At 46.2% G+C, this 25,958-nt stretch overlaps 2 protein-coding genes across 2 annotated transcripts; one reads left to right on the top strand and one right to left on the bottom strand.

Annotated features, from left to right (window-relative positions):
* Positions 1 to 1,712: 1,712 nt before the first annotated feature.
* On the top strand, positions 1,713 to 17,950 carry STRC (stereocilin). Its single transcript, XM_056815997.1, has 27 exons — positions 1,713 to 1,906; positions 2,322 to 3,038; positions 3,132 to 3,156; positions 3,677 to 4,931; positions 6,702 to 6,764; positions 6,919 to 7,029; positions 7,257 to 7,423; positions 7,944 to 8,130; positions 8,419 to 8,534; positions 9,442 to 9,574; positions 9,956 to 10,138; positions 10,787 to 10,825; positions 10,959 to 11,126; positions 11,828 to 11,953; positions 12,234 to 12,292; positions 12,625 to 12,748; positions 12,878 to 12,990; positions 13,994 to 14,129; positions 14,536 to 14,732; positions 14,981 to 15,071; positions 15,311 to 15,467; positions 15,925 to 16,094; positions 16,308 to 16,463; positions 16,879 to 17,021; positions 17,181 to 17,329; positions 17,496 to 17,593; positions 17,699 to 17,950. The coding sequence occupies exons 1-27, from the start codon at positions 1,846 to 1,848 to the stop codon at positions 17,852 to 17,854; spliced, it is 5,100 nt and encodes a 1,699-aa protein (XP_056671975.1). The 5' UTR covers positions 1,713 to 1,845; the 3' UTR covers positions 17,855 to 17,950.
* Positions 17,951 to 18,452: 502 nt separating this feature from the next.
* On the bottom strand, positions 18,453 to 25,274 carry CKMT1A (creatine kinase, mitochondrial 1A). The gene is made up of 10 exons (XM_001365591.5): positions 24,907 to 25,274; positions 23,688 to 24,023; positions 22,878 to 23,076; positions 22,540 to 22,635; positions 21,880 to 22,101; positions 21,620 to 21,705; positions 21,375 to 21,498; positions 20,238 to 20,372; positions 19,930 to 20,055; positions 18,453 to 18,671 (listed from the first exon to the last, which is right to left on the bottom strand). Exons 2-10 carry the CDS (start codon positions 23,834 to 23,836, stop codon positions 18,555 to 18,557), a joined length of 1,254 nt encoding a protein of 417 aa, XP_001365628.1. The 5' UTR covers positions 23,837 to 24,023; positions 24,907 to 25,274; the 3' UTR covers positions 18,453 to 18,554.
* Positions 25,275 to 25,958: the final 684 nt, after the last annotated feature.

The following is a 25,958-nucleotide window of genomic DNA, read 5'->3' as shown; positions in this document are numbered from 1 at the left end:
CACCTCCTTCTGAGCTGCTGTCTTCTAGCGCTTAAGAATAGAACCTCAGGTGTTGCTGTTCTAGACTCAATCTATGGTGCAGAGATAGTTGTGATAGAACTTCTGACACGACCACTAAAGGAGCTCCATCCTGAATCCCAGGCCAGCCACTGGATGGCAAGTTTTGCAAAGTCCAGCAGCCACAGCATCACATCTGTAGAGTGGTCTCAGATACTTTGGGGCCACATTAGGGCTTTGAGTTTACATTAGCAAGTGTGAGAAAGGCTTCATTGGTTGGTCACAGCACAGAACCATCAAGTCTATCACTGACAGGAATGGGAGAATGTCGGTAACAATGACAACCCTCCAGGAGGATGTGATACAGGTCAAATGGCAGTAGGACATGTCACAGAGTGACATAATAGCATCATCCCTTCCATCTTAAAAAATTTTTTTTTCAATCCCTCCTACCTCCTTCTCCCCCACCCCCACCCACATCCATCTTCTTTCTTCTCTGTGTCTTAACCTTGATATTTCTTGCTTCTGTAACTTCTCACATTAGTTTGTACTATCCTAGGTAGCCAATCCTGTGATAGATGGACACTGAAGCTGTGCTAGAATTATCCAACGATCAGTTCAGAGAAATCTGTGAGCTGTGTCTATTCAGTCTGTTGTCATTTTAAGAAATATCCCTTTGATCAATGAACATAAATTCATTAAGCATCCACTATGTCCTAATATAGCTATTCTCTTCCAGTCCCCCATGGTTGAACTCTTAAGTGACTGCCTACCTTATCTACTTCTAGTCCTGGCTGAGTGTCGGAGGCACAGGGAGATGGACTGGTAGCCTTGCAGATCTCTTTACAATCCCCTAACACATTTCTTGGTCAGTACTATTTGGGCTTTTGCTATGTTGTTTGTTTGTTTGTTTGTTTCTTTCTTTCCTTAAATCCTTACCTTCTGTCTTGGAATCAATACTGGGTATTAGTTCCAAGGCAGAAGAGTGGTAAAGGCCAGGCAATGGGGGTTAAGTGACTTGCCCAGGGTCACACAGCTGGGAAGTGTCTGAGCTACCCAGCTGCCCCCTGCTATGTTGTTTCTAACTGAAATGGAATGCCCCTTCCTCAATTTTCCATTTATCCTTGCTCTCTATTGTCTCCCCATTAGATCATAAGTCTTTTAAGGGCAGGAAATATCGTTTGCTTCTTTTTAAATTGCCTGTGCTTAGCATAGTGTCAGATATCTAGAAGGTACTTAATAAAAGCTTATTGATTGATCAGGAGTCTTCCTGATTATTCTCTGCATGCACATTTTTTTCTTCATTATCCCCATTTTTCTTGCCTCCACTTTCTGGCTCCCAATCGCCTGTTTTCTGTGGCTCCATATCCCAGTTCCTTTCCTTCCCCATAAATCTCCAAACTTCGCTCCTACCCATCGCACTCCTTCCTTTCCCTTTGGGCTCCCAACTCTGGTTCCACAGCTCATTATCCCTTGGTACCTTCCACTGTTATTTCTCTCCCTCATGGCTAACTCCTTCTCTTTCTTGCTTACTTTCTACCTCTCTGACCCTCTCCTTCCAGTTCTATCTCTAGCTCCTTCCTAAGATCCTCTGGACTTCCCCAACACTGTTTATCTCCCCTTTCCCACCTTTCCTTATGACCACAGGATCAAGTGATCAGAGGCTCAGGTGACGGCACTGTCTGTTAGGTAACCCATCTGTTAGGTTACGGATCTTCTTTCCGGCAGGCCTGGGTGGTGTTGATCGCTGGAGTCCATGGCTACTGTGTCCTGCCCCCAGTTGGCTCCCCCTAGGAAAAGGAGCTGCCCAGCACTTTCCTCCGAATATCTTAGCGCTCACCTTGAAACATGGCTTTGAGCCTCTGGTCCTTGCTGTTCCTGTTGCTGCTGCTGCTGCTTCCCAAAGCAGGTGAGGGAGGGGCTAAAGGATAGGGTGGAAAAGTGGATGGGGAAAGTCTATGGGGAGGGACTATTGCTGGAACATAATACATGTTTGTCGAATTGAATTAGAGGGTTGAAGGTGAAAGGGGAGAGGAACAGATAGACCAGGGCTGAGGGAAAGAGGAGCCAATAGATGGGAGAACATAAAGGATCAGAAGTCTGGCCAGCCCTGACAATGGGCCAGTGATGGACTATAACTTCCCTACCTTCCCCCCTTCTTACCTTTCTGAGTGGAGAGAATAGGACTGCTGGAGCTGGACCCAAGCTTGGGCTCCAGTTATTTCTGCCACAGCCACCTCTGACTTCTTCCTCCACAGTGACCTTGGCCCCTGTGGAGTTCCAGGACCCAGATCCTGTAATCTCTCTCCTGGGGTCATTTTTAGGGGCCCTGGATCTGGTCCCACCAAACTTCTTCAGCCGGGCACAGTTCTCTGCCTTCCTAGACAACATTTCTTCTACCCTGGAAGGCTTAGAGCCTAGAGATATGGCAGAAGAGGAACCTCCAACCCTAAGACCCCCTGCCCTCCGGCTTCATGATTTCCTGGTGACCTTGCGGGGCAGCCGGGACTGGGAACCCCTGATCAAGCTACTAGGGGATACACTGGCCCTGCTAGGACATGAGCAGACACCTCGAGACTTCCTGGCACATCAGGCAGGCACCCTAAGTGGGCTGGCAGAGGTGCTACTGAATGTTATGCTTCCTGAGGAGTCCACCATGCCTCCCAGGCCCCCCTGTAGTCGAGATGGGCCCCCTGACTGTGATCTGGCTGCTGATTGGTTACCTTCACTTCTGCTGCTGCTGGAGGGCACTCGTTGGCAGGCATTGTTGCAGATGGTGGCTGTGGCTGACACCAATATCACAGACCCTGGGTGGAGGGATCCACCATCCCGCCTTTTGCAGGGCCTCCTGGACTTGATACCACCCCCTGAAGGGCCAGGCTCTGAAGGACCCCTTTGGGTGGGCCTGCTGCGTACAGTGGGGGCTCCCCTTTATGCTGCCTTTCAGGGGGGGCTGCTGCGGGCCACTCATTCCTTGAAGGATGAAGTTTTTGCCATGCTAGGGCAGCCAGAACTTGATGCCAGCGGGCAGTGCATGGGAGGTAAGTGGTGCCTATGGTTACAGAATCGGCAAGCGTAGGAAGAGAGGGGATTGGGTTGTGACAGGGTCATCTCCTTTTCTTTCTCCATCCTAGGTAACCTGAGACAGCTACTCCTATGGTAAGTAATTGGAGCCCAGATCTGAGAGATTGAGCCTTGCTAGTGTAGGGAGATGAAGCGATGGGAGACAGGCTTTGAGGGCTATAGCATAGAGGGGTAGTGCAGCAATGGAACTGACTAAAGAAGGGAGAAAGGCTAAGCTAGGTCTCCCCCTCCTCTGCTCCCCATCAAAGGCTTGATGACACCACTCATTGCTAGGCTGATTGCTTCATATGAGTGGTCTTTGACTTATCTAAAGCCTGGCTAGGTGGGCAGAAAGGATCCAGAGAGGGTGGTGCCTCAATTTTCTTCAGATTGTGGTAGGATTTTTTTTTTAGTGCTGCACTCTGCTCCACTTGCTCCCCACCCCCGCCCCCCTGGACCATTTTCAATAATACCTAGACTCCCAGAGGACTTAGCCTGTGGCAAAGTCCATTTTACCTCCCCTACTGCATTACTCTGATGCCTGGGTTAGAAGAACTCTGTGAGTACAAGGCTCTGAACAGATCAATCCTTTCTTACATCCTCCTTCTGTACTCAGGGGTATACTACACAACATATCCTGGGATGCCCAGGCCCTGGGATTCCTATCTGGGATGCCACCCCCAGCCCCTGCCCTCCTTCACTGCTTGAGCACCGGGGTACCACTGCCCAGGGTATCCCAACGTTCAACCCAGAGCAATTCTCGAGAGCCTCGTTCCTTCTCCATGGACACGATCTGCTACAACGAATCCGATTCTGACTTACCCTTCAGCATCTCCAATTTCTCCATCCATTTATACTGTCAACATGCCAAACCCTCCACTCCCAGGCCACCTTCCAGCATGGCTGTGACCTGTGAGACAGCTGCGTGGTATGTGACCTCTCTAGAGGTGAGCGCCCAGTTTTGGTTGCAGGCATGCCATGATCAATACCCGGAACAGTTCCTGGAGGTCATCTGCAGTAATTTCTCCCTGATGTCACTGCCCAGACCCAACAGACGCCTGGTGAGGCGGCTCTGTGCCAGCCTTCTCCCCCCACCCACCAATTGCCCAGAAGGCCTGCCTCCCATTCCCCTCACCCCAGAACTCTTCTGGGGTTGTTTCTTGGAGAATCAGACATTGTGGGTGGAGCGGATGTGTGTGGAGGAGGGCCTAGAGGCAGTGCCCCCACCGAACCAGGCATGGGTACATCACGTGTGCCAGGGTCCCACCCCTGATGCAAGTGCCTCCCCACCTTGTCATGTTGGGCCCTGTGGGGAGCGTTGCCCATACGGAGGAAGTTTTCTGGAGATGGTATGTGTCAATGATACCCTTTATGATTCGTTGGTACCCTTCTGGCCCTGGCTGGAGGGACAGTGTAGAGTTAGCCGTGGGGGTAATGACACATGCTTCCTGGAGGGAGTGCTTGGTCCTCTGTTGCCCCCATTGCCTCCTCTAGGGCCTTCTCCCCTCTGCCTAGCTCCAGGTCCCTTCCTGCTTGGCATGCTATCCCAGCTGCCTCGTTGTCAAGCTGCAGTGCCAGCCCTTTCCCATCCTACCCGCCTACACTATTTTCTTCGCCTCCTGGCATTCCTCCTGGGCCCTGGGGCTGGGGGTATAGAGGCCCAGAGGCTGCTGGGCCAGGCTCTGCTACTCTCCAGTCTTCCTGACAACTGCTCCTTCTGGGACTCCTTTAACCCTTGGGGCCGGAGTAGCATGCTACGGTCAGTGGGTGAATACCTGAAGCAGGAGCAGAGACTGACCCCACCTGGTCCTGGCCCCCCTGATAGCCCCATCCAGGATCTCGGCAAGAGGGAGCTACTGGCTTGCTACAGTGTGAGTGCCCTGCCTTGTTAGAAGAGTTGGGAACACAGAGAACAGAAAGAGATTTACCATTGCTACTCCTCCCACCCCATATTTTTTCTTTTTTTCTTTTTCTTTTTCTTTTTCTTTTTCTTTTTCTTTTTCTTTTTCTTTTCTTTTCTTTTTCTTTTCTTTTCTTTTCTTTTCTTTTCTTTTCTTTTCTTTTCTTTTCTTTTCTTTTCTTTTCTTTCCTTTCCTTTCCTTTCCTTTCCTTTCCTTTTCTTTTCTTTTCTTTTCTTTTCCTTTTCTTTTCTTTTCTTTTCCTTTCCTTTCCTTTTCTTTTCTTTTCTTTTCTTTTCTTTTCTTTTCTTTTCTTTTCTTTCTTAATAGGGGAGGGTAGAGAGATGTGTTTTATTCTTGAGACTGAAGATGAAGGGAATTGGGGACTAAAAATGTCTGTGGAGATAGGGTAACGTTTGAAGTGAGAATATCTAAAAGGTTTGAAGATTTCTGAACTTTAAACCAAGAAGACCTGAGTTCTATCCTACCTTTGATACATACTAGCTATGGCAAGGCATTTAAGCATTCTAGGCAATTCTCAACCTCTCACTCTTATTACAACATTCACTCTTTTAGTGTTCTAGGTAATCCTCTAAGACTATAATTTACAGTGAAGGAGCTTCATACCTCTACGGGTAAAGGGAATTCCCTCACTTGGAAGTTCTTTATTTCAATTAAATCATAGGTTCATTTATTCCCCTAAATGGTTTCTGAACTCCTAAGAATTATGAAATGATACTTCAAATGCCTAGGTGGTGAAGTGAATAAAGAGCTAGGCTGGAGTCAGGAAGACTCATGGTCTGAGATACTTCATACCTGTGTCATCCTGGGCCCTCAATCCTGTTTGCCTCTGTTTTCTCCTCTATAAAATGAGTTGGCGAGAGAAATATCTTTACCAACAACAACAAAAAAATCCAAATGAGGTCATGAAGAATCAGACATTACTGAAAACAAGTGAATAACACCTCAAATGTCATTTTCTCCAATGAAACTTTTCTTATCACCAAGCCAGAAGTGAAAAATCTGATCTGTAAACTTTCATAGCACTTTATTTGTGCCTTTCTTATGTACTTATCTCATCCTATTTTGTGTAATAACTACTTATGTACACGTCTTATCTCTCTTAACTAGACTGTAAGCTCCTGAGGACAGGAACTGTATCTTATTTATCACATCACTTATTGCCATCCTGGCATTTTATAGGTCATTATATGAATGAATGAATAAACTCAACTTCAAGACAAAATGGTTAGAATTAGCCAAGAGACCTTTGTTCTAGGTCCAAATTTGTCAATAATTATCTTTCTGACCTTGGGCAAGCAATTTCATAGGCCTCAGTTTTTCTCTTCTATAAAGCGAAGGCATTATACTGGATGCTCTAAAAAATCCCCTCCTCTTCAAAATTTTGTAATTTACATCACCCTTCTTTGAACTCCAGGTGATGGCAAGTGGAGGTGGCTTGGTTGGCAGTAATCAGTTCAATTACAAATATTTGTTACATCTAGCCAGCACTATGCTCATTGATCAAAGGGATTCAGAAATAAACACTGGCCCCGCTCAGAAAGAGCTTACCATATAATAAGGGGTAGTTGAGGAGACGTGACATGCCCACAATGATAAATAACAACATGAAGCAGTAGGGCATGGAGACCAGTTCCAAAGTAGGTTGAGTACACAGAGAATAGGTGAGTCTGGTTTGTGAGGAGGGTTACATCTGTGATGTGTTTTCTTTCTCAACGGCAGCCTTTACTATGGGAATTGCTCCAGAGGGAGAAGAGTGCTTCGGTCCTACAGATCCTTATTCAGGTAATGGTCCAGGATAGACAGAGCAGGGGTGGGAGACTGATCCATAAGACTTGAGTTTCCCAAGTCAGTGGACTGTCAGGTCCCTGCCAAGGATTTGGGAGTATGCTAACCGCATCGTTCACTTTTCTTACCTCTTCCCTTTGCCATCCTCCAGGAGTACCTGCGCATGCCCCCAGAGAATCTCCAGCAGCTAGTGTTATCAGCAGAGAGTGAGGCAGCCCAAGGTTTCTTGGCACTCATCCATCATTCATGGGCCCAGTTGAAGGTGAGAAGCCAAAGGGATCACATTGGTCCAGACTGGGACATGTGGGGCAACCTGGAGAAGAGAGACAAGGGATGTTTGGGTTAGGGATCCATGAACAGAGAGATTCATGGATGACTTGGGAGGGGCTTAATCAGTGGGAGGGAGATTATAGAAATAAACAAAGGGGAGTGTTATTGAATAGAACAAGATAAGGATGAGAACACTGATCTTTATTGTGCTTCTGTCAGGTGCCCCCATCAGAGGAGCGAGCCCTGGGCCGACTGACTGCTCTCTTGCTCCAGCAATTCCCTCAACTCACGCCTCAGCTCTTTATTGATCTGTCACCACTCATCCCCTTCCTGGCTGTCAATGATCTGCTTCGATTCCCACCCTCCCTGTTGGCCAATGATAGCGTGTGAGATACTTGCCTTTGCCTTGACCTGTCTTCTTCACTGGCCCTTCTTTCCCAACTCCCACCCTTACCCTGAACTCATACCAATCCCACTAGGCCCTCATTCCATCTTCTTCCCTTATTCTTTTCCTTCTCCCTCTGCTTCTCATCATGGCCTTAACAATTTCCCTACCTGCCCCCCACCAATTCTGGGGTCTCAGGCTAACATTTGTTCTTGGAATCACATATTTAGAACTGAAAGAGACCTTAGAGGCCATTGAGTTCAACTCTTTCATTTTATAAATGAGTAACTGAGAGAGGTTTAGTAATTTGCCCATGGTTACACAGGTAGTGAGTAACAGAACCAAAACTTGAATTCGGGCCCTCTGACTCCTAATCCAGCATACTTTTCACTATACCACAATGGCCAAGTGTGACAAGATGTCCGAATGCCAAAAATGGGTTGTCTCACTCATTGAGTAATAACATCAAAACTGGGGATCTGGAACAGGGATAGGGGATGATATTCATCTTCCTCCCTAAGGCTGGCTGCCATCCGTGATCGTAGTCCAGCCATGAGACCTGAACAGAAGGAAGCCCTGGCACAGCTGCTACTGGCACCTGAGCTGTTTGGGGAAGTGCCTGCCTGGTCTCAGGAGCTACTGTGGGCTGTATTACCCTTGCTGCCCCACCTCCCTTTGGAGCACTTCCTGCAACTTAGTCCTCACCAGGTACTGACAGCTCTTTCTATGAATGTAAAAAGGCTTCTTCCCCTGACCTTGGTTCTTGACCTTGGCTAATTCCTCTTGTCCCTGCCCTGCGCCTGTGGAATGAGATGGGAACTAGTGGTCAGGATTAGTTAGGTCTATTGCTCTCTCTTTCCTTTCTTCCTCCCTCTCCAATGATCTTTAGGTTGAAAGAGGGCTTTCTGGCAACATATTAGAAGACTAAGTCCAATAGTAACCCTACAGTAATTCCTACCAAGATTCACTTGACCAAATAATGACTGAAACTTCTAGATCCAGGCTCTGGAGGACAGCTGGCCAGCAGCAGGTCTGGGACCAGGACAGGCCCGACATGTACTAAGAAGCTTGGTGAATCAGAGTGTCCCAGATGGTGAAGAACAGGTTCTAAGGTGAGGTCCATTTAGGCAGAAATAGAAATGGATAGTACCAACTGGAATTTCAAATTTGTAAAATATTCTTGGAAAACAATCTGGTAAAACAATAAAAGATATACAAATAATCAGACCCTTTAATCCAATAATTCAATTGTTAGGCATATTCTCTTAAAAAATGTTATCTAAAAACAAATAGAATTGTTTGTTCAAAGATTTCCAGAGCAGTATTACATATCACACACACACACACACACACACACACACACACACACACACACACACACACACACACACACCAAGCCCCAAACTGAAAGCAATATTACAACCATAGGGGAATGGTTTGATAAAATTTGGTAGGTGAGATGATGGACTATCATAATTCATTAAGATTAGTAGGTATGAGGAATTTAAAAATCTAGGGAAAACTATATGAGATACTCTAACTATGATCATAAGAGGAAAAGTAGAGAATGAACGGAGAAAGAATCGTTATAGGGATTTAGAGGGAGGTAATGAAAAGATATGATATTTTAGGTGTTGAAATTACATAAAATGTAAATAGATACTAAACAAGTTTAGTTATTTGTACTGATACTTAATGTTAAGTTTCTAATAAAAGATTTAATTTACATAAAAGGAAAAATAGGACTAGCCATTGGTAAAGCCAGGGAGTGGAACAAGAAAGGGCTAAAATGAAATTATAGGAATCTGAAGAGGAAAAGAAAAGGAAGAATACAGAACCCTTAAGTACTCTAAGGCTTAAGTGATTCCCATGTAGGGCCAGGCTTGGTACCACAGAGTACCTGCATGTTCTATTTTCATCCCTATAATGCTAACATAATGCCATGCTTACTATCTATGAGTTTCCTTTCTTCATACCCATGTTAGTACCCACACAGAAACTAGATTTATGATTTCTCAGGCTGGGGTCCCTTGCTTGCTTTCTAAGTACTGAGGAACTTCAGAGTCTTGTGCCCTTGAGTGACCCCATGGGATCAGTAGAGAGAGGACTGCTAGAATGTGTGGCCAATGGAACCCTCAGCCCTGAAGGACGGGTGAGTCCCTTGACAAAAGAACCTTAATTCTAGGTCTCCCTTGCTAGGCCCCTGTAGATAATTTTTGCTCATCTGACCAACTAGTTCTTTGTAGAATGTTGCAAGGTCTCCTTCATCTTTTCCTGCCCCCATGACTATGGTGACCTCTGCTACTACTTCTTCCTACTTTTGAGTTCCCCCTGGTTTCTGATGCTTCTACCACTGCCTGCATATTTCATCCTACCTTGGGCCACACCATTCCTATCCCCCCTCCAACTTCTCCTTAATTCCTCTACATTTTGGTCTTGGGACAGAACCTAAAAACTGTGAATGGTGAAATTGAGAGACTGGTATCCTGATCTCCAATTTCCATCTGCTTCTTAGAGTCCTTATGTTTTGCAGGTGGCACATGAGCTCCTGCGGGTGCTTCGTTCAACTGGGGCAGCAGAGTTGAGTCCCCAGGAGCTTCAGGCATGGGCCCCCCTCTTCTCTCAGCTTGGACTTGACTTCCTTGAAGAGTTGTCAGAGTCTCAACTCAGAACCATTCTCCCTGCCCTGCAAAGAACGGAGCTCACACTTGGCCAGGTAAGGACATCATTGCTCCTCTAAGAAGCCTTCTTTCCCCATAGAAATCTTCTTCCTTTTAGCATCATATTTTACTCAGTAATCTGAGTAGACTGTGAGTCAGCTGACAAAGATAATGAACACTGAATAGGGGGAGTCAGGGGGCAGGACCAAGAGGTTTTAGGAGAGGTTTTCCTAACCTTTTTTGAGTGACATAGACCAGTTTGGTGACATCTATGGATTCCTCAGAATAGTGTTTTGTTTTGTTTTGTTAAACCCTTATCTTCTGATTTAGAATTGATACTAAGTATTGGTTCCAAGGCAGAAGAGCAGTAAGGGCTAACCAGTGGGGGTTAAGTGGCTTGTACAGGGTCTCACAGCTAGGAAATGTCTGAGGTCACATTTGAACCCAGGACCAAACTATGAGGGTTTGTTCTCAGAAGAATTTTTTAAAATACATAGGATTGGGGGCAGCTGAGTAGCTCAGTGGATAGAGAGCCAATTAAAAAAAAAAAAACCATAGGATTCCAAAGGAATCCAATTATATGGAAATATATTATCAAACTTTTTTAAAAAACTCTACAATTTCATATACATCAAATTAAGAGCCCTTGCTTTGAGTTTGGGTCTGAGTTGGTTCACCATTCCTATTCTTCTTTCTTACTTTAGGCTATCCTGCTACTTGAACGCCTCCTCCCACAAGAAGATGTAAGGGGTAGATCCTCTAATCAAATGTATCCCTGGCATATCACTGGCCCTCTCTCCCACCACCACCCTCACCACCCATATAGCCCCTCAGTCTGTCCTCTTCCTCAGGCCTCCTGTACTGGTTTCTCCTCAGCTATCAGTGGAAGAGTTCTGTGCTCTCCGTCCTTTGCTGCCAGGCCTCAGCCCACAGTCCCTCAGAGTCATCTCCACAGAGGTCCTGGCTGGAGCTTGTCCCTGCTTGTCAGCCACACTCTCTAGGCTTTCATCAGCTCAGAAAGCAGCTTTGTTGCAGGCTTTTCTGGTATGGAAATGGATGGAAGGAGGGAACAGTGGGGATTAATACTAATGATTCAGAGGGTAGCAAATGGGTCTGGCTCTGTCTTCTGCTCTTCTTGTAAACATGGCATCCCAAAATGATGGAAACACAAACACAGTGCCAGTAATTTTCATTCAGGTGAAAGATAGAGGTCAAATCATGGGACCAATTGGTGTAGATCCAACTGTATGTCCTGCTGACCAGGTATGTACAAAGATTCCTCATTCCACTCCAGCTTCAGAACTCCTGGGGCAGTTTCATTTGTCTGCTGCTGATTTAAGAGACTTTCCCTACTTCCAATGGTTCCTAAGCAGTCAGACCTGTTTTATTCATGGCCCCAACTTGCAATAGATTTTATTCATCCCTTTGGGAGGGGTTCCAGGATCCTGGAACTGATCCAGGTTCAAGAAGTGTGTCCAGGTGTGTCTCATGAGCTGTCTTGTCTGAGAACCTGGTTATGTAGAAGCCTAAAGACTCCAAAGGTCTTTCTTATGGGCTACAGAATGAAGTGGAATGCCTCAACAATGACAAATCCTGAAATGGTAGGAAAATTTTTCTATCCCTACCCCTGTCCAAATGGACCCTACTGTGGCTCCTCATCTCCCATTCCCCTCAACTGCCATGGTTCCTTTTTCTTTTCTAAGGGCTAAACCTTGCCTCTCTCAATTCTACCCCAACCACACCAGCCAGGCTCTCTTATCTGGCCAGAATGTTTACTGCCTTTGCTGCCCCTAAAGCTGTTACAATTGGACACCCCAGTTCTTCTGGCTAATCTCAGGCCCTATCGGGAGCTCCCCTGGTCTGAACAGCAGGTAATACTCCCTGCTTAGCACTTTCCTGCTTCCTCAGCTTTCACTCACTTACTTCAACACCCAATCTAACTTTCCACCTATCATCCCTCCTCTGCTGACTCTCTAACCTGCTCCCTCTTCATTTCTTTATTTCCCTTTACCTGGGGATAGGAGCACATGAGAAGAAGTTGAAACTTTGGGATGGTGGGAGCTGGCCATGGTTCTGGCTCTTAGGGAGATGGATGAAATGGACTCAGTGTTCTAATAGACAGGGCCCCCTCTTGTTTCACTTCCTTTGCAGGCCCAGTTTCTCTGGAAGAAGATGCCAATGACCACTGACCTGACCTTAAGACACCTTCAGTGAGTGTCTTATGTCAGAAGCAGGAAGTTTCTCTTGTGTTCCCTCTGCACCTATTGAGGCAGCCTTCTTCCTTTTGTTCCCCTTGTACAATGAAGGACATTTTCACCCTGGTCCCTGAAATGCTGAAGAGACATTTGTGTAGGCTTGGGAACCTCTGGTGCCCTGTCTAATCAAGGTGTTTCTAGGGCCTGTAGCCATCATCCAAGACTGATAGATGACTTCCCCTACAATCATACACACACATAATTTTGACAGCAATATAGGTGTCAAGTTGGAGAGTGAAGCTGTTGTCTGGCTTAACTGCTTCTCCCAAGTTTTTTTTCCCCCTCAGGCATCTGGGCACCTTGGCAGGAGGCATGACCTGTGAGTGGCTGCAGCAGTTCAGCTGGAGGTCAGATTTCCTTAAAGTGGTAGTCATGCTCTACCAGCTGCCCAATGGGGTCCGAGGAAGCCTGGTGAGTGAATTTACCACATACATTACTGGGAAAAAACATGATACCCACCACTGAGGGGAGGAGAGAGTAGCATTGGTATCAGATACCCAATTTGGGCTCCTGAAGATACTTCCTTATTATCTCTCAAAGAGGGCCTGTATTTGGGAGGAACTACAGAGGAAGATGGAAATGTCTGAGCTGGGGCTTGGAGGCCTGGGACCAGACCTGAATGGTCTAGAGCAGGAGCTACTCTTCCAATTACCGTAGGTACTGGGATCCAAGGTCATGAGGCAAGGGTTAGATCTTACAATTCTAGATGGTCTCGAATGGGGAAGATGGCAATTTTGCCTTTAGGAGAACCTGTCAAAAGTGGTTATTTCCTGCTTTGGATCATACTACTTTTCATAGTGTTTAATAAATGCTTGTTGGACAGGGCTGGGTTGAATAGATTGGAATAGACCACTCAGATTGTTTCTGGATCAGTAGTTAAAGATTCCAGTTAAAACTGCCACTTCTGGGGGCAGCTAGGTGACTCAGTGGATAGAGAGCCAACCTAGGGATCTGATTGACATCAGATATTTCTTAGCTATGTGACTTGTTAGCAAGTCACTTAACCCAAATTAGCTACACCCTACTGATCTTCTGCTCTGGAACCTATATTGATTCTAAGAGAGAAGGTAAGAGTTTAAAAAAAAAGAATGAAAGAAGTCAGAAGACCTGGTTCCTACCCTTGCTTCTATCCTTTGTGGTATGACTTTAGACAACCTCTCTGAGTTCAACTCTATAATTAGTAAAATGGGGCTATTAATTTTTGCCTTGCTTACCTCACAGTATTGTTGTGAGGGTCAAATTAGATAACTGACATGGAAGTACTTTGAAAATTGCAAAGTGTCATAATAGGTTCCATTACTGTCCCTTCCTGTTTGGTACAGTTTATTATATCAGAGTCTTTTAGGTCTAGCATAAGGGAGATTGAACTGGAGGTATGTCTTGATGCCATTTCCTTTTTCTGGAAGACCTGAAACCATCCCACCTCCTTTCTGTTCTTCCTTCGAGTATGATCTTGGGGAATGAAGTCAGGGATATTTAATTTCATTTCTGGCTTAGGAATAGCAATAAGGGGTTCTGTTTGGTATCATATTGTGGCTATGGGTTATCTGGTTTTGCTTCCTATTCCGGTATGTTTTATTCTGTCATGGAGTCACCTAGTGTCACTTTCTGATCAGACTTGGTTACTGAGGTCCCTCTGTCATTTAACTCTTGTAGAATCCAGCTGATTGACAGGCTGTCCAATGATTCTATTCTCTTGATGCTGGAACTAATACGAGGTGATCCTGAGCTGTTCCTGGTGTTGCCTCCAATCCGACGAGAAGCCCTGGCAGAGAGGGCACTCCGAAGCCTGGTAAGGGACTTCCTTTTCTAGACCTCAAAAGACTTTGCTCCCCTGAACTACCTGAGTTTTCCTTGTCCTTTAGGATCTCAGATCCCTTAGGCATTAGACTCTTTCCTAGGACCTCTCTAGATTATTTCATAGACTTACCTACAAATCCTGAATCTCACTTGCCCCAAGGTTCCCTCCAGAGTATATCTTTTGACCTTAGATCCAGAAGAATGGAAGGAAACACCTCCCACTTTCCCAGGTCTAAGTTTTTCTTAGCTGAGCTCATTGTTTAAGATATCTTGAAGGCCAGAGTAGAATGGAGGAGAATCACAGAATTAGGAAAGGTCAAAGATTTTGGTACATTGGTCAATAATTAGGGTGCTCTGTGATAGAGGCCAAAATACCCCAGGTCTTCTGCTTCCCTCAGGCTCCACAGGACATCCCACTCTCAGGGGAGGTGCTGGAGGCCTTAGGACCCCTGGTTGGATCCCTGGGGACAGAGAGTGTTGGCCGAATCCTCCCACAGACTCTACTGGCCCACCTCAGTCGACTGCAGAACTTCTGCCTGGGAGAACCATTTGTCACAGAGTTAGGATGCTTGCTGTTGCATGAGTCTGCATTTGGGTATGTATGTTTAGGAGTTAGAACTCCATTTCCCTGCTCAGAATCCTTGAACCCTAAATCTACTAAACTTCTAAGCCCTTACTTAAAATATTCCTTCCCATCCCCAAGTCTTCTCCAGGTCTCCTCTCAGGTTCCTGGTTTTTCTCTTGACCTAAATCCCTTCTTCTGCCCTTTCTTTGGTCAGCCTTGCTCTAGCCCAATGCCTCCCTCCAGGGTGCTTGGCACTGACCTCACTACAAATCCCCCAGGAGGCCAGAACTTTGGAGCCGAGATGAAGTGGAGCAGGCTGGACGCCTGGTGTTGACCTTATCTTCTCAGGCCATTCTCTTACTGCCCAGGGTGAGGTGGGGATAGGGTGGGGTGACAGGTGGGGAGGGCAGGACATTCTTTCCAACAAAAATAGGGTGATTAACACAAACTTAGTGGGATATGAAGAATCTGAGAGGGTAGAGAGAGAAAGGAGGGAGACATTAGGCATATATAAGGAGAGTTCCAGAGGGGGCAAAAACTAGGGGTTAGAACTGAGACAGCTGGCTTTGGCTTTGGCTGCCCCCATGTTTTCCAACCTCTGTGACCAGGAGGCCTTGGGCCCTGAGACCCTGGAGCGACTTCTGGAAAGGCAGCAGAACTGGGAGCAGAGCAGAGTTGGGCAGCTGTGTGGGGGTCCAGTTCTAGGCCCCAGAAAAGCAGCATTGGTGACTGGGGCTGTCCAGGCAGAAGATGAAAATGAACCAGGTGAGAGTTTCCCAACTTCTCAGACTTCCAATGTGATAAAATAAAAATTTGCACAGAGAGTAGAGATAAATTCTAGTTCTAAACACTAACATGTGATATGACTTTGAACAAGTAATTTCATCTTTTGGGGACTCCAACTTTACCTTTAACTAGGTAAAAGTTCCCTTTAGCTCTGTGATTCCATAACTTTACATAACCTTTCTGCTGCTGTCCCCTGGACTTTCTTTTATCTTAACCTTCTGCTTTATCTCCCCTCTTCCCAATGCCTTCTACCATACCTTCTCTCTCTCTCTGTCTGTCTGTCTCTGATCCAGATATGGCCACCATTCAAAATGACAGACTGTGATGCCTCACTCTATTAATAAAAAATGAAGGAATTATTGCTTTCAGAGGAACCTCACTGGGACCAGGCTTTTAATTCTGCAATGCTTCTGTCAGACACTCTCTTGTCCCTCAGATCCTGTGCCCACCTGTGCAGATATTCGGGGAACATTCCCAGCAGCTTGGTCAGCAGCACAGATCACAGAGATGGGACTCTCTGACTTCAAGGACTGCCTTGGGTTGTTTGCAAAAGACCCTAGTCTTAAACCTGCAGAATTACAAGCAGCCATGAGCAAGGCAAAAGAGGTCAAGCAGAGGGCTGGGGATAGGTAGAGGCCAATGGGGTGATCAGTATAGGAATGTGAATGTAAATACAAAGATATTTGAGAATAAGGAGGGAAAATGGGATGGAAACAGGGAAGGGGGGGCAGAAAGAACCCCTTCTTGAGCAAATAGACAAAGGAAAGTTTGCTATGTTCCCAAAGAGGGAGCCTGAGTTTCAGAATCCTTTCTTTCTAGTTATGGGGTCCCCCTCAGAGACTTCATCCTGAACAAATCCTCCAGCTGGGTCGGCTGTTAATAGGGCTAGGAGAACATGAGCTTCAGGAATTGATTCTGGTTGACTGGGCAGTGCTTGGAGCCCTGGGACAGTTGGAGGGCTGGAGCAAAATTCAGGTGACTACTTCCCTGGGACCCAGGGGTTTCAGAACCCTTGGTGTCTTTAAGCTCTTAGATCTTTTCTTCAGGACTTCTTTTTCCCAATCACCCTACACCTTCTCTTATGAATTCCCCCATGCTCCCTATAACCCCATGAAGCCATGATCTCTGTGCTACACGGTCACCTTCAACTGCTTCTTATACTCTCTTTATCTTTTCATGTGTCCCTAGATCACAAACCTGGAGAGACTTAGCCTTCCCTATAAGCTCTGTGCCCTCAATGGCTATTCAGAGAGGGATCTCCCTCATAGGGCACCTACCTAGCTTCTTAAAACTGGATAATTTTCAAGGATCTATTCAAACTAAACTTCTATGAATATGAACCATTTTCCTCTGTTATTTTCCCATGGATCCCATGCCCTGTACCCTCTAGCTCCAAATTATAGTCTCCAGCTTCTTACATCAGAGTGGCCGACATGTGAGGAATCTGGATTTTATCCACCTGACTGCCCTTGGTCATGCAATCTGTGGCCTTCGGCCAGATGAGATACAGCAGATCAACAGTCGGGAATTCAGGTCCTTTGTGGTGTGGACAGTGGGAGCAAGGGAGGGTTCATTGTTGAAAGTCATTAAAAAGGAGTTCCTGGGAAGGTGTGGGCAAAGAAAGCTAGGTTTCATTTGCCAAAGTTCCTCCTCTGTGCCTATAACCATGCCCTTGGTTTCAATTGTCCACAGCAAGGCCGTTCTCTTCCTGGGCTTCCTGCCTCTCCAGTGCTCCGAGGAACAGCTAGAGGCCCTCGCTCACCTGCTTGTGCTGCCTGGGGGCTTTGGACTAGTCAGTGATTGGGGGCCAGAGATCTTTACTGAGGTTGGCTCGGTAGCAGGTAGGAAGACAGTCAGGAGTTAGGGGAGGGCTGAAAGCAGTGGGCAAAAGGGGTCTGGCTTGAGTGGTGGGGTAGGGTGAAAAAATTGGGGAGAATTTGTGAATAGATGATTAATGGGCACAGTTTACAGTAGGACCTAAGTGCCTCATTCTAATTGGCTCTCTAGCCGGGCTCCCAGACTTGGTGCTTTCAGCACTGCTTCGGGGACAGATCAGGGGGCTCACTCCATTAGCCATTGCTGTCATGCCAGCACCCAAGTTTGCTGTGAGTACCAACAGTGGGATTGGAACAGGGGAAATAGAGCCTGAAGTTGGTATAGAGAGAGTTGGGATTGGGAGAGAATGATGTGGATTCACTGAACACCTCTAGGTGGTATTCAGCCCTGTCCAGCTTTCTGGCTTCACCAGTGCTCAGGCTCTGGCTATCACACCTGAACAAATGGCCTTCCTGAGCCCTGAGCAGCGCCAAGCAGTTATCTGGGCTCAGCATGAGGGAAAGGAGAGCCTAGAGCAGCTGGGTGAGTGACCAGTTTCACAATTTGATTTCCCTGTTCCCACAGCCTGTTCTTGACTCCCAGGATCTAACCCCTGTTGTCCTGTGATACATAGTTCTTTGTCCCTCATGCTTACTTGGTTAGGCAGTACCTGAAGTAAAGGGGTTCTTAGACAGAGGAGCTGGATTCCAAGTGGATCCCTTAGAAATAGAAATCAATCCTTTTTCTTTCTATCCCTCTGCAGGGCGTAACACAGCTTGGGGCCTCCAGGAACAGACAGTTTCCTTCTGGACCCCAACATTGATTATCTTCCTACTTAGCAGCTTACCCTGAAGCTGAGGGTCTGGGTAGCCAAGAAGGGAGACTGATGGGAGAAGGACCTATGGTCACATTTAGTAAAGTATAAATGGAAGTATACCTATTGTTCTTTGTATTTGTAATATATAATAAGGGCTATATAAGGAAACTGCTACTATTTCCCCATCTTCTTGGGGCTTAGCATGGTCTGGCCCCCCCAAGATCTTTTGTCTACCCCTACCCACCTACTACCTCTTTCAGACCTTTCCCCCCTTTTTTCTAGGATTGGTTTCCTTTCACTCTATATAGCACCAGAAATTATAGACAACTAGAGCATAGCAACTGGGTTTTACTGGGTCAAGGGTCAGATTCAGAATAGGGTATTGGCTGAGCAATTGGCTGAGAGCTTGGGAAGGTCTATGGGTAGTTGGAAAGCTAATTCTTGGTGTTGACAAGTGGTGCAGGCACACGGATATCCTGTCCTCGCTCTAGCCGCCGCTCACAGTCAATCAGGTAGTTGACCCCATCAATGACAAGCTGTACCAGCTCCACCTAGAAGAAATTGACTGCTTTTGACTCTCCTAACATGCACTCTGGGAAAAGACTCAGATTTTGTCTTCCCCACTTCCTGGAGCTTCTTTTCTGCTCTTCACATCCCTCCTACCAATCATCCCATGATATTTCAGTCCCAATGACTTCCCCTCCTCTGAATTTCATGTCAGACTTGGTCCTTCCTCTTGGATTTTATTTGAACTTTTTTTTCAATCTCTTCTAGAATTCTACCACTTTTTTTTTAAACCCTTACCTTCTGTCTTAGAATCAAGCAGTAAGGACTAGGAAATTGGGGTTAAGTGACTTGACCAGGGTCAGATTTGAACCGAGGCCTTCCCATTTCTAGGCCTGGCTCTTGTGAATTTTAGATTTACTCCACCCTGCTTAGTCTTTAGAATTCTAGCAACCAGGAATGTATGCACCCCCCACTTAAGGATTAAGTGTGGGGGAGGAAGGTCTATGACCCACATATGCTAGCAAGTGACAAATCAGAAACAACTGCCTGACCCCCTGGGCCGTCCAAAGCCAAGTTTAAGCTACCATTGGTACATGTAAGACATAGGAAGTGATGTAAAGAACTGCCTTTATATTTTGTGTCACTTCCTGTGAGAGGGGCTTGGCCATGGAGGAGCCTTTGAGCGGGAGACCTCAGACTACTTCCCTTAGATGATCACATGGTGAGTGATAAGGCTGACTCCCCTTTTCTTGGCTTTTCTGGAGGCAACAGCCTGTGGAGAGCTTGGTTGAGGCCTCTGAACTCTTGCCTGATTCAGACTAGGCCGGGGCAGTTATCCTTCCCTTTTTCTTCTCTCTTTCTCCCATTTTCTTAATTTCTTCCTTCTTTTGTAAATAAACCACCATAAAATCCCATTCTGACTTGAGTATTTCATTGGGATTTAGAATTTAAATCCCTGGTGACCAACTAAAAATATATTCAGTACAACCATAAATTTTAACATTAACACTCTCTATCCACTAAGTGGCCAAGGCATCTTAGTCCCACCACTCTCTTATTTTTAAAAAAAACCTTCTATCTTAAAATCAATACTGTGTATTGGTCCCAAGGCAGAAGAGTTGTCAAGGCTAAGCAGTGGGGGTTAAGTGACTTGCCTAGGGTCACACAGCTAGAAAGTGTCTACAGGCATATTTGAACTCAGGACCTCCTATCTCTAGACCTGGCTTTCAATTCACTGAGCCACCTAACTGCCCCCTGGTCTCTTGTCCCTCAATAATCAAATCTCTTCCTTCTGATTCTTACCTCTGATTTGCCTAGTCGATCCAAGTTGGAAATGTCAAAAGTGCTGCCTGTGGCAGCTGTGTCTACCCCACCAGTTCCACGTTTTTGTAGCCTTAGATTCTCCAGGATCTTGGAGAATCGGCTATCCTAGAGGGGAAACAGCATAGGAGACAGAATGAGGAAAGAGGGAGACAGGTCCCCCAGGGCCTTAGGCTGAGTTCTGTTAAAACTTTTCCCCTTACCCCTTACAGTTATCCCCTTACTTTTCCTTTGGTACCAACATGTGCCTACCCCAACATTTTAATCTTTCCCTCCCTCAGATTTTTCACCTTGCTTAAAAGGGGCAATTTGACATGCACGCCTGCACGAAGTCCAGTTCCCAAATTAGAAGGACATGTCAGGATGTAACCCAAACGCTCATTCCACATGAACTCCCATCCACGCTCTTGGATTAGACGTTCCACCTGAAACACATAGAACACCTTAGCTAACAATCATGAGTACATGAATTCTCTTTTAGGGAGAATGACAGGGATTCAGGAATCCTTAATTAGAAATGGGGAAATGGGAACCCTTTTTCTAGCTAGAACCTTGAAGATAAAGTTACCTTAGGGATTAGAACCTACAACCTAGGATGGGAAGGCCTCTCAATTAGTGTAAAAACTATTTTCTTCAGTTTGAAACAGAAAGGCAGCATTCCTAATCCACTGACATGAAGATTACTAAGAAGAACTAGAGGCACAAAAAAATCCCCATGTCTAATGGTAGAGGGATGTGAATGAGTTAAAACAGCATACCTTGAAAAACGCTTCTAGTTAGAACAAAGAAAATGGGTTTTCCCTTTGCTTTGGGAATGCTCCCTGATACTTGCTAGAAGTCGTGTAAATTGCTAGCTAGAAACTGGAACACAGGAATTCCTTTCTCCTTTATCTTGAAACTCTTAGCTAGAATTGGATATATGAAAACATGCACATAGAAGTTGGAATAGTGGAAGATCCCTAACTTAGAAGAACTTAGCATGAGAACTCAGTTTCAAGTAGAAATGGAGGTTCAAAGACTTTTCCACATCCTTAGAATGATCCCAATTAGCCAGCTGGAAACTCAGTCATCCTACTCATTGGCTAAAGCCATTGATATGGAGCCATGATAAAAATAACAGGGTCTAAAAGCTAGCTTACTTTGTGTTAGAACTGGGAGTATGGAGTATTTTCTACTATAATCATGAACACATTCATTCCCTTTCCCTAAATAGAACCATGGGTTTTCCTTGGGCTGAAACTAGGGACATTACTCTTATTCTACCCATTCTCATCATTCGCTTCATCCAAGGCTTTATTATTTGAATTTGGATCATTCACACCTGCTACCACTGATCTCCCAAGGTTCTCACATACCTCCCTTCATATCTTTGTCTTATGTTTCCCATATGCCCTCCCGCCCAATTCCTCTTCCCACTCCACTCCAACCTCTTTGAGCCCCCGGCAGAATCTCTCAAACACTCTTTTCATGTTGCCACCCTTTTCCATTGAGATGACCCGTGTGTGATCTTCCTCATTCACCCAGATCAAGAAGCTTTTTTCATTGTTGTGCCTGAGGGAATAGAAATATAGGATTAGGTGGCAGGAAAAGGATTAGAACTGAGGGTGAGATTTTAGGAAAACATAAGAATAGAGGGCAGGGGATTGAAGAAGATAAGGGGCATGTTCCATACCAGATTCCTCGAGCATCTGGCCAGTCTCGAGCCATTCCTGCTGCCGTCAACAAAGGAGATACAGGCTTGTCAAATAGGAAGTGGTCCTGGGGAGAATTAAGGAGCATGGTATAAACATCTTTGCAGGGCCTCCATCAAGTACTTCAGCTTCTCAGCCTCTACTAGCTCTATTTCATTCATTCAGTATATTACATTCTGCCTCTCTCAAGTTTTGTTTCTCATCCCACCCATTCCCAGGACTTTTATACTGGCCCCCTCACATCAATTAGCTGCTGTTGCTCAGCCTCAGTCATCTCACTGAGCCGGTAATATCGTCCAGCCAGGTCACCCTGCAGACCACTCAGTGCTTCCACTACAACTCGTTCCACCTCTCGTCGCTCAGCCCTTGTACAAGCGGGAGGTAGACTGAGTCCCCTGATGCTTCGACCAGTCCGGACTCTTGAGGACAATACGTACCTCTCATCAAAGTGGCCAGCCCGAATCTAGAGGATTTGGAAAAAATAATTAAGGACACAGAAGCATGTGGACCTAGGAGGTTTTAGGGGGAGTAGAGAAAGTCTAGGGATTAGGGACATTCTAGTTGTTCTGTCCTGCATATACATGAGGAAGAAAAAGCTATATAAGGTATCCCATAAGTCATTAACCCAAATATGCAAATCCCTTCAAAATACCCCTCTATGAGGCATTGTTACTCTGCCACAGGAACTATCTTACTCTTTATTCACTTTGTTTCCTTTCAAATCCTTTCCTCCCCACATCAAGATGAAGATCTCAGAGTCTAAATTCTCATATGAAGTCATACAGGTCAAGAAATCAGGAAAGCCAAGGAAATGGATTACCAAAAATCTAAAGGGATCATGAGACAGGAATGGGCACAATTTAAGTGTCTTGGAATCTGAATTTAGGTATTCAACGTTTACCTTGCTGGCATCCAAGTCTGTGGTATGCTTCATTGTTCGGGGATTATAGCCATTATGTCTTTCTTGGATCACAGGGTCAAAAAGCTCAGCAAATACCTGTGGAAAAATTATGGGGGTAGGGTGACCAATGGAGAAAAGCAACTTTTCCTATTCTTTCCTCCAAAAACTCAGTCTTAGATTGATTTATTGAGACAGAAAACTTGAGAAGAGGGGAATACGGGGTCAGAGGGAAAGGTCTGGGGTCGATGGAAATAAAGAGTCGATATGAGGAAGGGGGGGAGATTACTGGGGAAGAGGAATTAGGGTCAGTGGAAGAGGCTCAGGCTCAGTTTACCCACCTCATAGGTCTCTTCATCTCCAGCTACCATACCCACAGTCTTAATGAAAGGGTGACCAGGATTGTCCACACCAGTCTGGATACACTGGTCTAGTGTCCATCCTGTGGGCGTGGTCTTGTCGCAGAGCCGTGCATAGACAGCTGGAGTCAGGTGACTAGCCATGCAGTTGTTATGTTTGCGAAGGTCAGGGTACTCTGCGCTGAGAAGGGGTACAGGAGTGATCATAGGGGAGACAGGTGGCAGGATTCAAACATAACCTTACAGGGATCTGTCCTGAAGCTTAAGATCCTGTGTGTGACCTCCTGTTGTTTCTTATTCACCCCCTCCCCTCATGGGAATGTGTGGAGTGTGGAGAAGAGAGGGATTAGAGAGAAACAGGTGATCTGATAACTATGTCAGTCATACATAACCCTTAGGCAAACCCTAGACAGCTCAGTTTCCCTAAATCTACTCAGTGCCATCTTCCCAGGAAAGAAGAGAGAATCTGAATGAGATGGCAGAGGATGGTTGGCAAAAAGATTATAAATGGCAGGGATAGATCAGACAGCTCCCAACCTGCCGGAGGAGCAGATCGAGGGTGACTAGAAGTCTCAGAGCCAGAATGGGGCATTGGGGGCGGGGCATTTGGTAACAGGTCTCCTGGAATGTGCCCCATGTCTCCAACTAGTATACCTATTCCTGTCTCTGCTGTGACAGTCTCTGAGCTCTAATGTTAAGGTTAATATAGTCCCTATTTGAACCCTAGTTCCCAATTTCCATCCTCATCTTCCCATCACCACCCTGAGTATCCCATTCCTCAGGCGCTAATACCTGGGTGGGTACAGCCTTCTTCGCTCGCCAGCGGCTCGTAGTGGGTCAGGGCGGAGCAGGAACCCAGCAGCCAGAGACCCTGCGCCAGCCACAGCAAGAAGCCCGAGTCCCGGGCGAGCAGAGAGTAATCGGGAGAAGGAACTAGCCATGGCGTGGGGCCGGGAACTCGATCTGGGAGTTAGAGCTGGAGCAGGGGCCCAAGACGAACGGGAGGCCGAGAGCTAGATCAGGAGCTGGAAGGGGGCCGGAGCTGGGCCAGAACCGATGCTGGAGCAGAAGGCGAAGTGGTTGGAGATCGGGTAGAAACTGGAGCCAGAGCAGGGGCTGGCACTCGAGCTGCGTGGAGAAACGCAGTGAGCTAGGGGGTATGCGGGACTGAAGGGGGGGGGGGGGAAGAAGAGGCTGGAGCCGCAGTCCCTAGGGGAGGGTTTCACGGAGGCCCCGCCTTCTACCCTACCCCCACTGTATGTGGTGGTGGAGGGGGTGGGTATTGTGTCATCCAGGAACAAGCAATTGAGAAGAAAGAAGGAGGGGCGCCTCAGTCTAAGGAACGCCCACAGCAATCCTGGGGCTCTCTTCTACCCAATTTCAGCACCAAACAGCGGACAGCGCTCATGGGAGGTGCGGCACCCGGATACCTGCCAGCCCCTGGAACGCCCTGTTTAATTTGTAACCTGAGAAGCCTAAGACGTGGGTGTGAAAGGATGACATTGCCTGACACCCCGGACTTTTTCTCTTTACTGAGCCTGCCTACCACCACTTCCTCCTTCGGAGAGTGGCGACCTAGAAACCAAGAGAAAAAAGGGAACCCACCCAGATACCAAAGAGAGAAGCAGAGGGTTAGAGACCGAGGTCGACACAAACTCAAGCAAACAGTCATATAGACACGCAGAGAGACAGAAAGAGGCAATCGGAGACTGGGTGAGGCATCCACTTGTTCAAGGTGACCCTTTCCTTAGAAACAGGAAGAAGATTCAGGTGTCTGGCTACCAACCCTCTGATTGCCTTTCACAAGTTTAGGGGAAATTCAGAAGGGTCTTTCTTCACTCCATGAAAAGGGGATTCAGCTCCCACCCCCACTTTTACACTGTATAGCCAGACACCTGTCCCATGTCCAAAGCTGATGTTCTAGACTCCTAGAATCCCCGGGTTCCCACTCTTCAGCCCATCTTTCCCTCCACCCTCTGGCCTCCCATTTTTCCTTTTCTCAACCCTGGACCTGATCAGTTGTCTGAAGTCCCAGGCTTCTGGTCAGCTTCTCTGACTTTGTGGAGAGTGGAAGTTGATTTGCAAGGAAATTCTCTTCCTCTTCCGTCTCTTCCTTCTCCCCAGTCTTTGGGCTGGAGGGGAGTGAATGAAGGGTGGAGTAAAGAATAGGGGTGTGGTTAGAAGACTGGGAATATGGGAATAGGCCTAGTTGGCACAGAGTTCTTGGCAGTTCAACTCAACATAATCGTTTCTTTTCTTAGATCTTTAATGCTGGTTAATCCAGATTTTAAGATCTACTCAAATATGAGGGTATGGGCCATCAGGGGATGGAGTCCCTCCTTCAACATAACATCTTAGCACCCTTCCTGCCTTTTCTCCTCCCTCTTCCCTTGAGTGACATTGAATAGCTGGCTTGGCCCCAATAGTTATAGGTGTGGCCCCAGGTGTGTCTTTACTTCCAAACCTAGCCTGTTCTGTCAGGAAAGAGGGAGAAAAACTAAAAGGGAAGAGTATAGAGAAAGGCAAGGGTGGGGCAGATTGGCAAGAGAAATAGTTAGTGATTTCTTTTCCTTACCAGACACACTACAACTTCATGGCTTTATGGAAATCTTTGAAGAGAATGAATTGAGAAAGAGATGTTCCCATTCCATAATACTTTTCTTTCCTAGCACTAAGATCCTGTGACCTTCATTCTCCTTAGGATCCTATTATTTTCCTCTTTGATGCTGGGCCTTCTTTAGAAGCTTCCAGAGAAACACCTGTCTCCAGGTCCAGGCATTTTAAAAATTCTTCAGGCGGTGGAGTAATTGCTAAAATGTAGATGAAATTACTCCTCTGTAAATAATGGATATTGCTTGTGCTTATAGGATTGTAATTCAGATAAAGAGGGAGAAGGCTTCAAGTTGGCAAAAGAGTTTTACATCAGAGAATGGGTAGTTATGAGAATTAAGGGGTGAAAGTAAAGGTTGGAAGGGAGTATTAGATGTGTAGGAGGGTGGGTGCTTGCCTGGAGAAAGGAGATATTACCCAGATTTAGAGAGTAGTTATTCAAATGAGGATAAC

The sequence above is a fragment of the Monodelphis domestica genome, chromosome 1 (assembly GCF_027887165.1).
Source record: "Monodelphis domestica isolate mMonDom1 chromosome 1, mMonDom1.pri, whole genome shotgun sequence".
Lineage (NCBI taxonomy): Eukaryota > Metazoa > Chordata > Mammalia > Didelphimorphia > Didelphidae > Monodelphis > Monodelphis domestica.
This window is presented reverse-complemented; position numbering and strand designations above follow the sequence as displayed.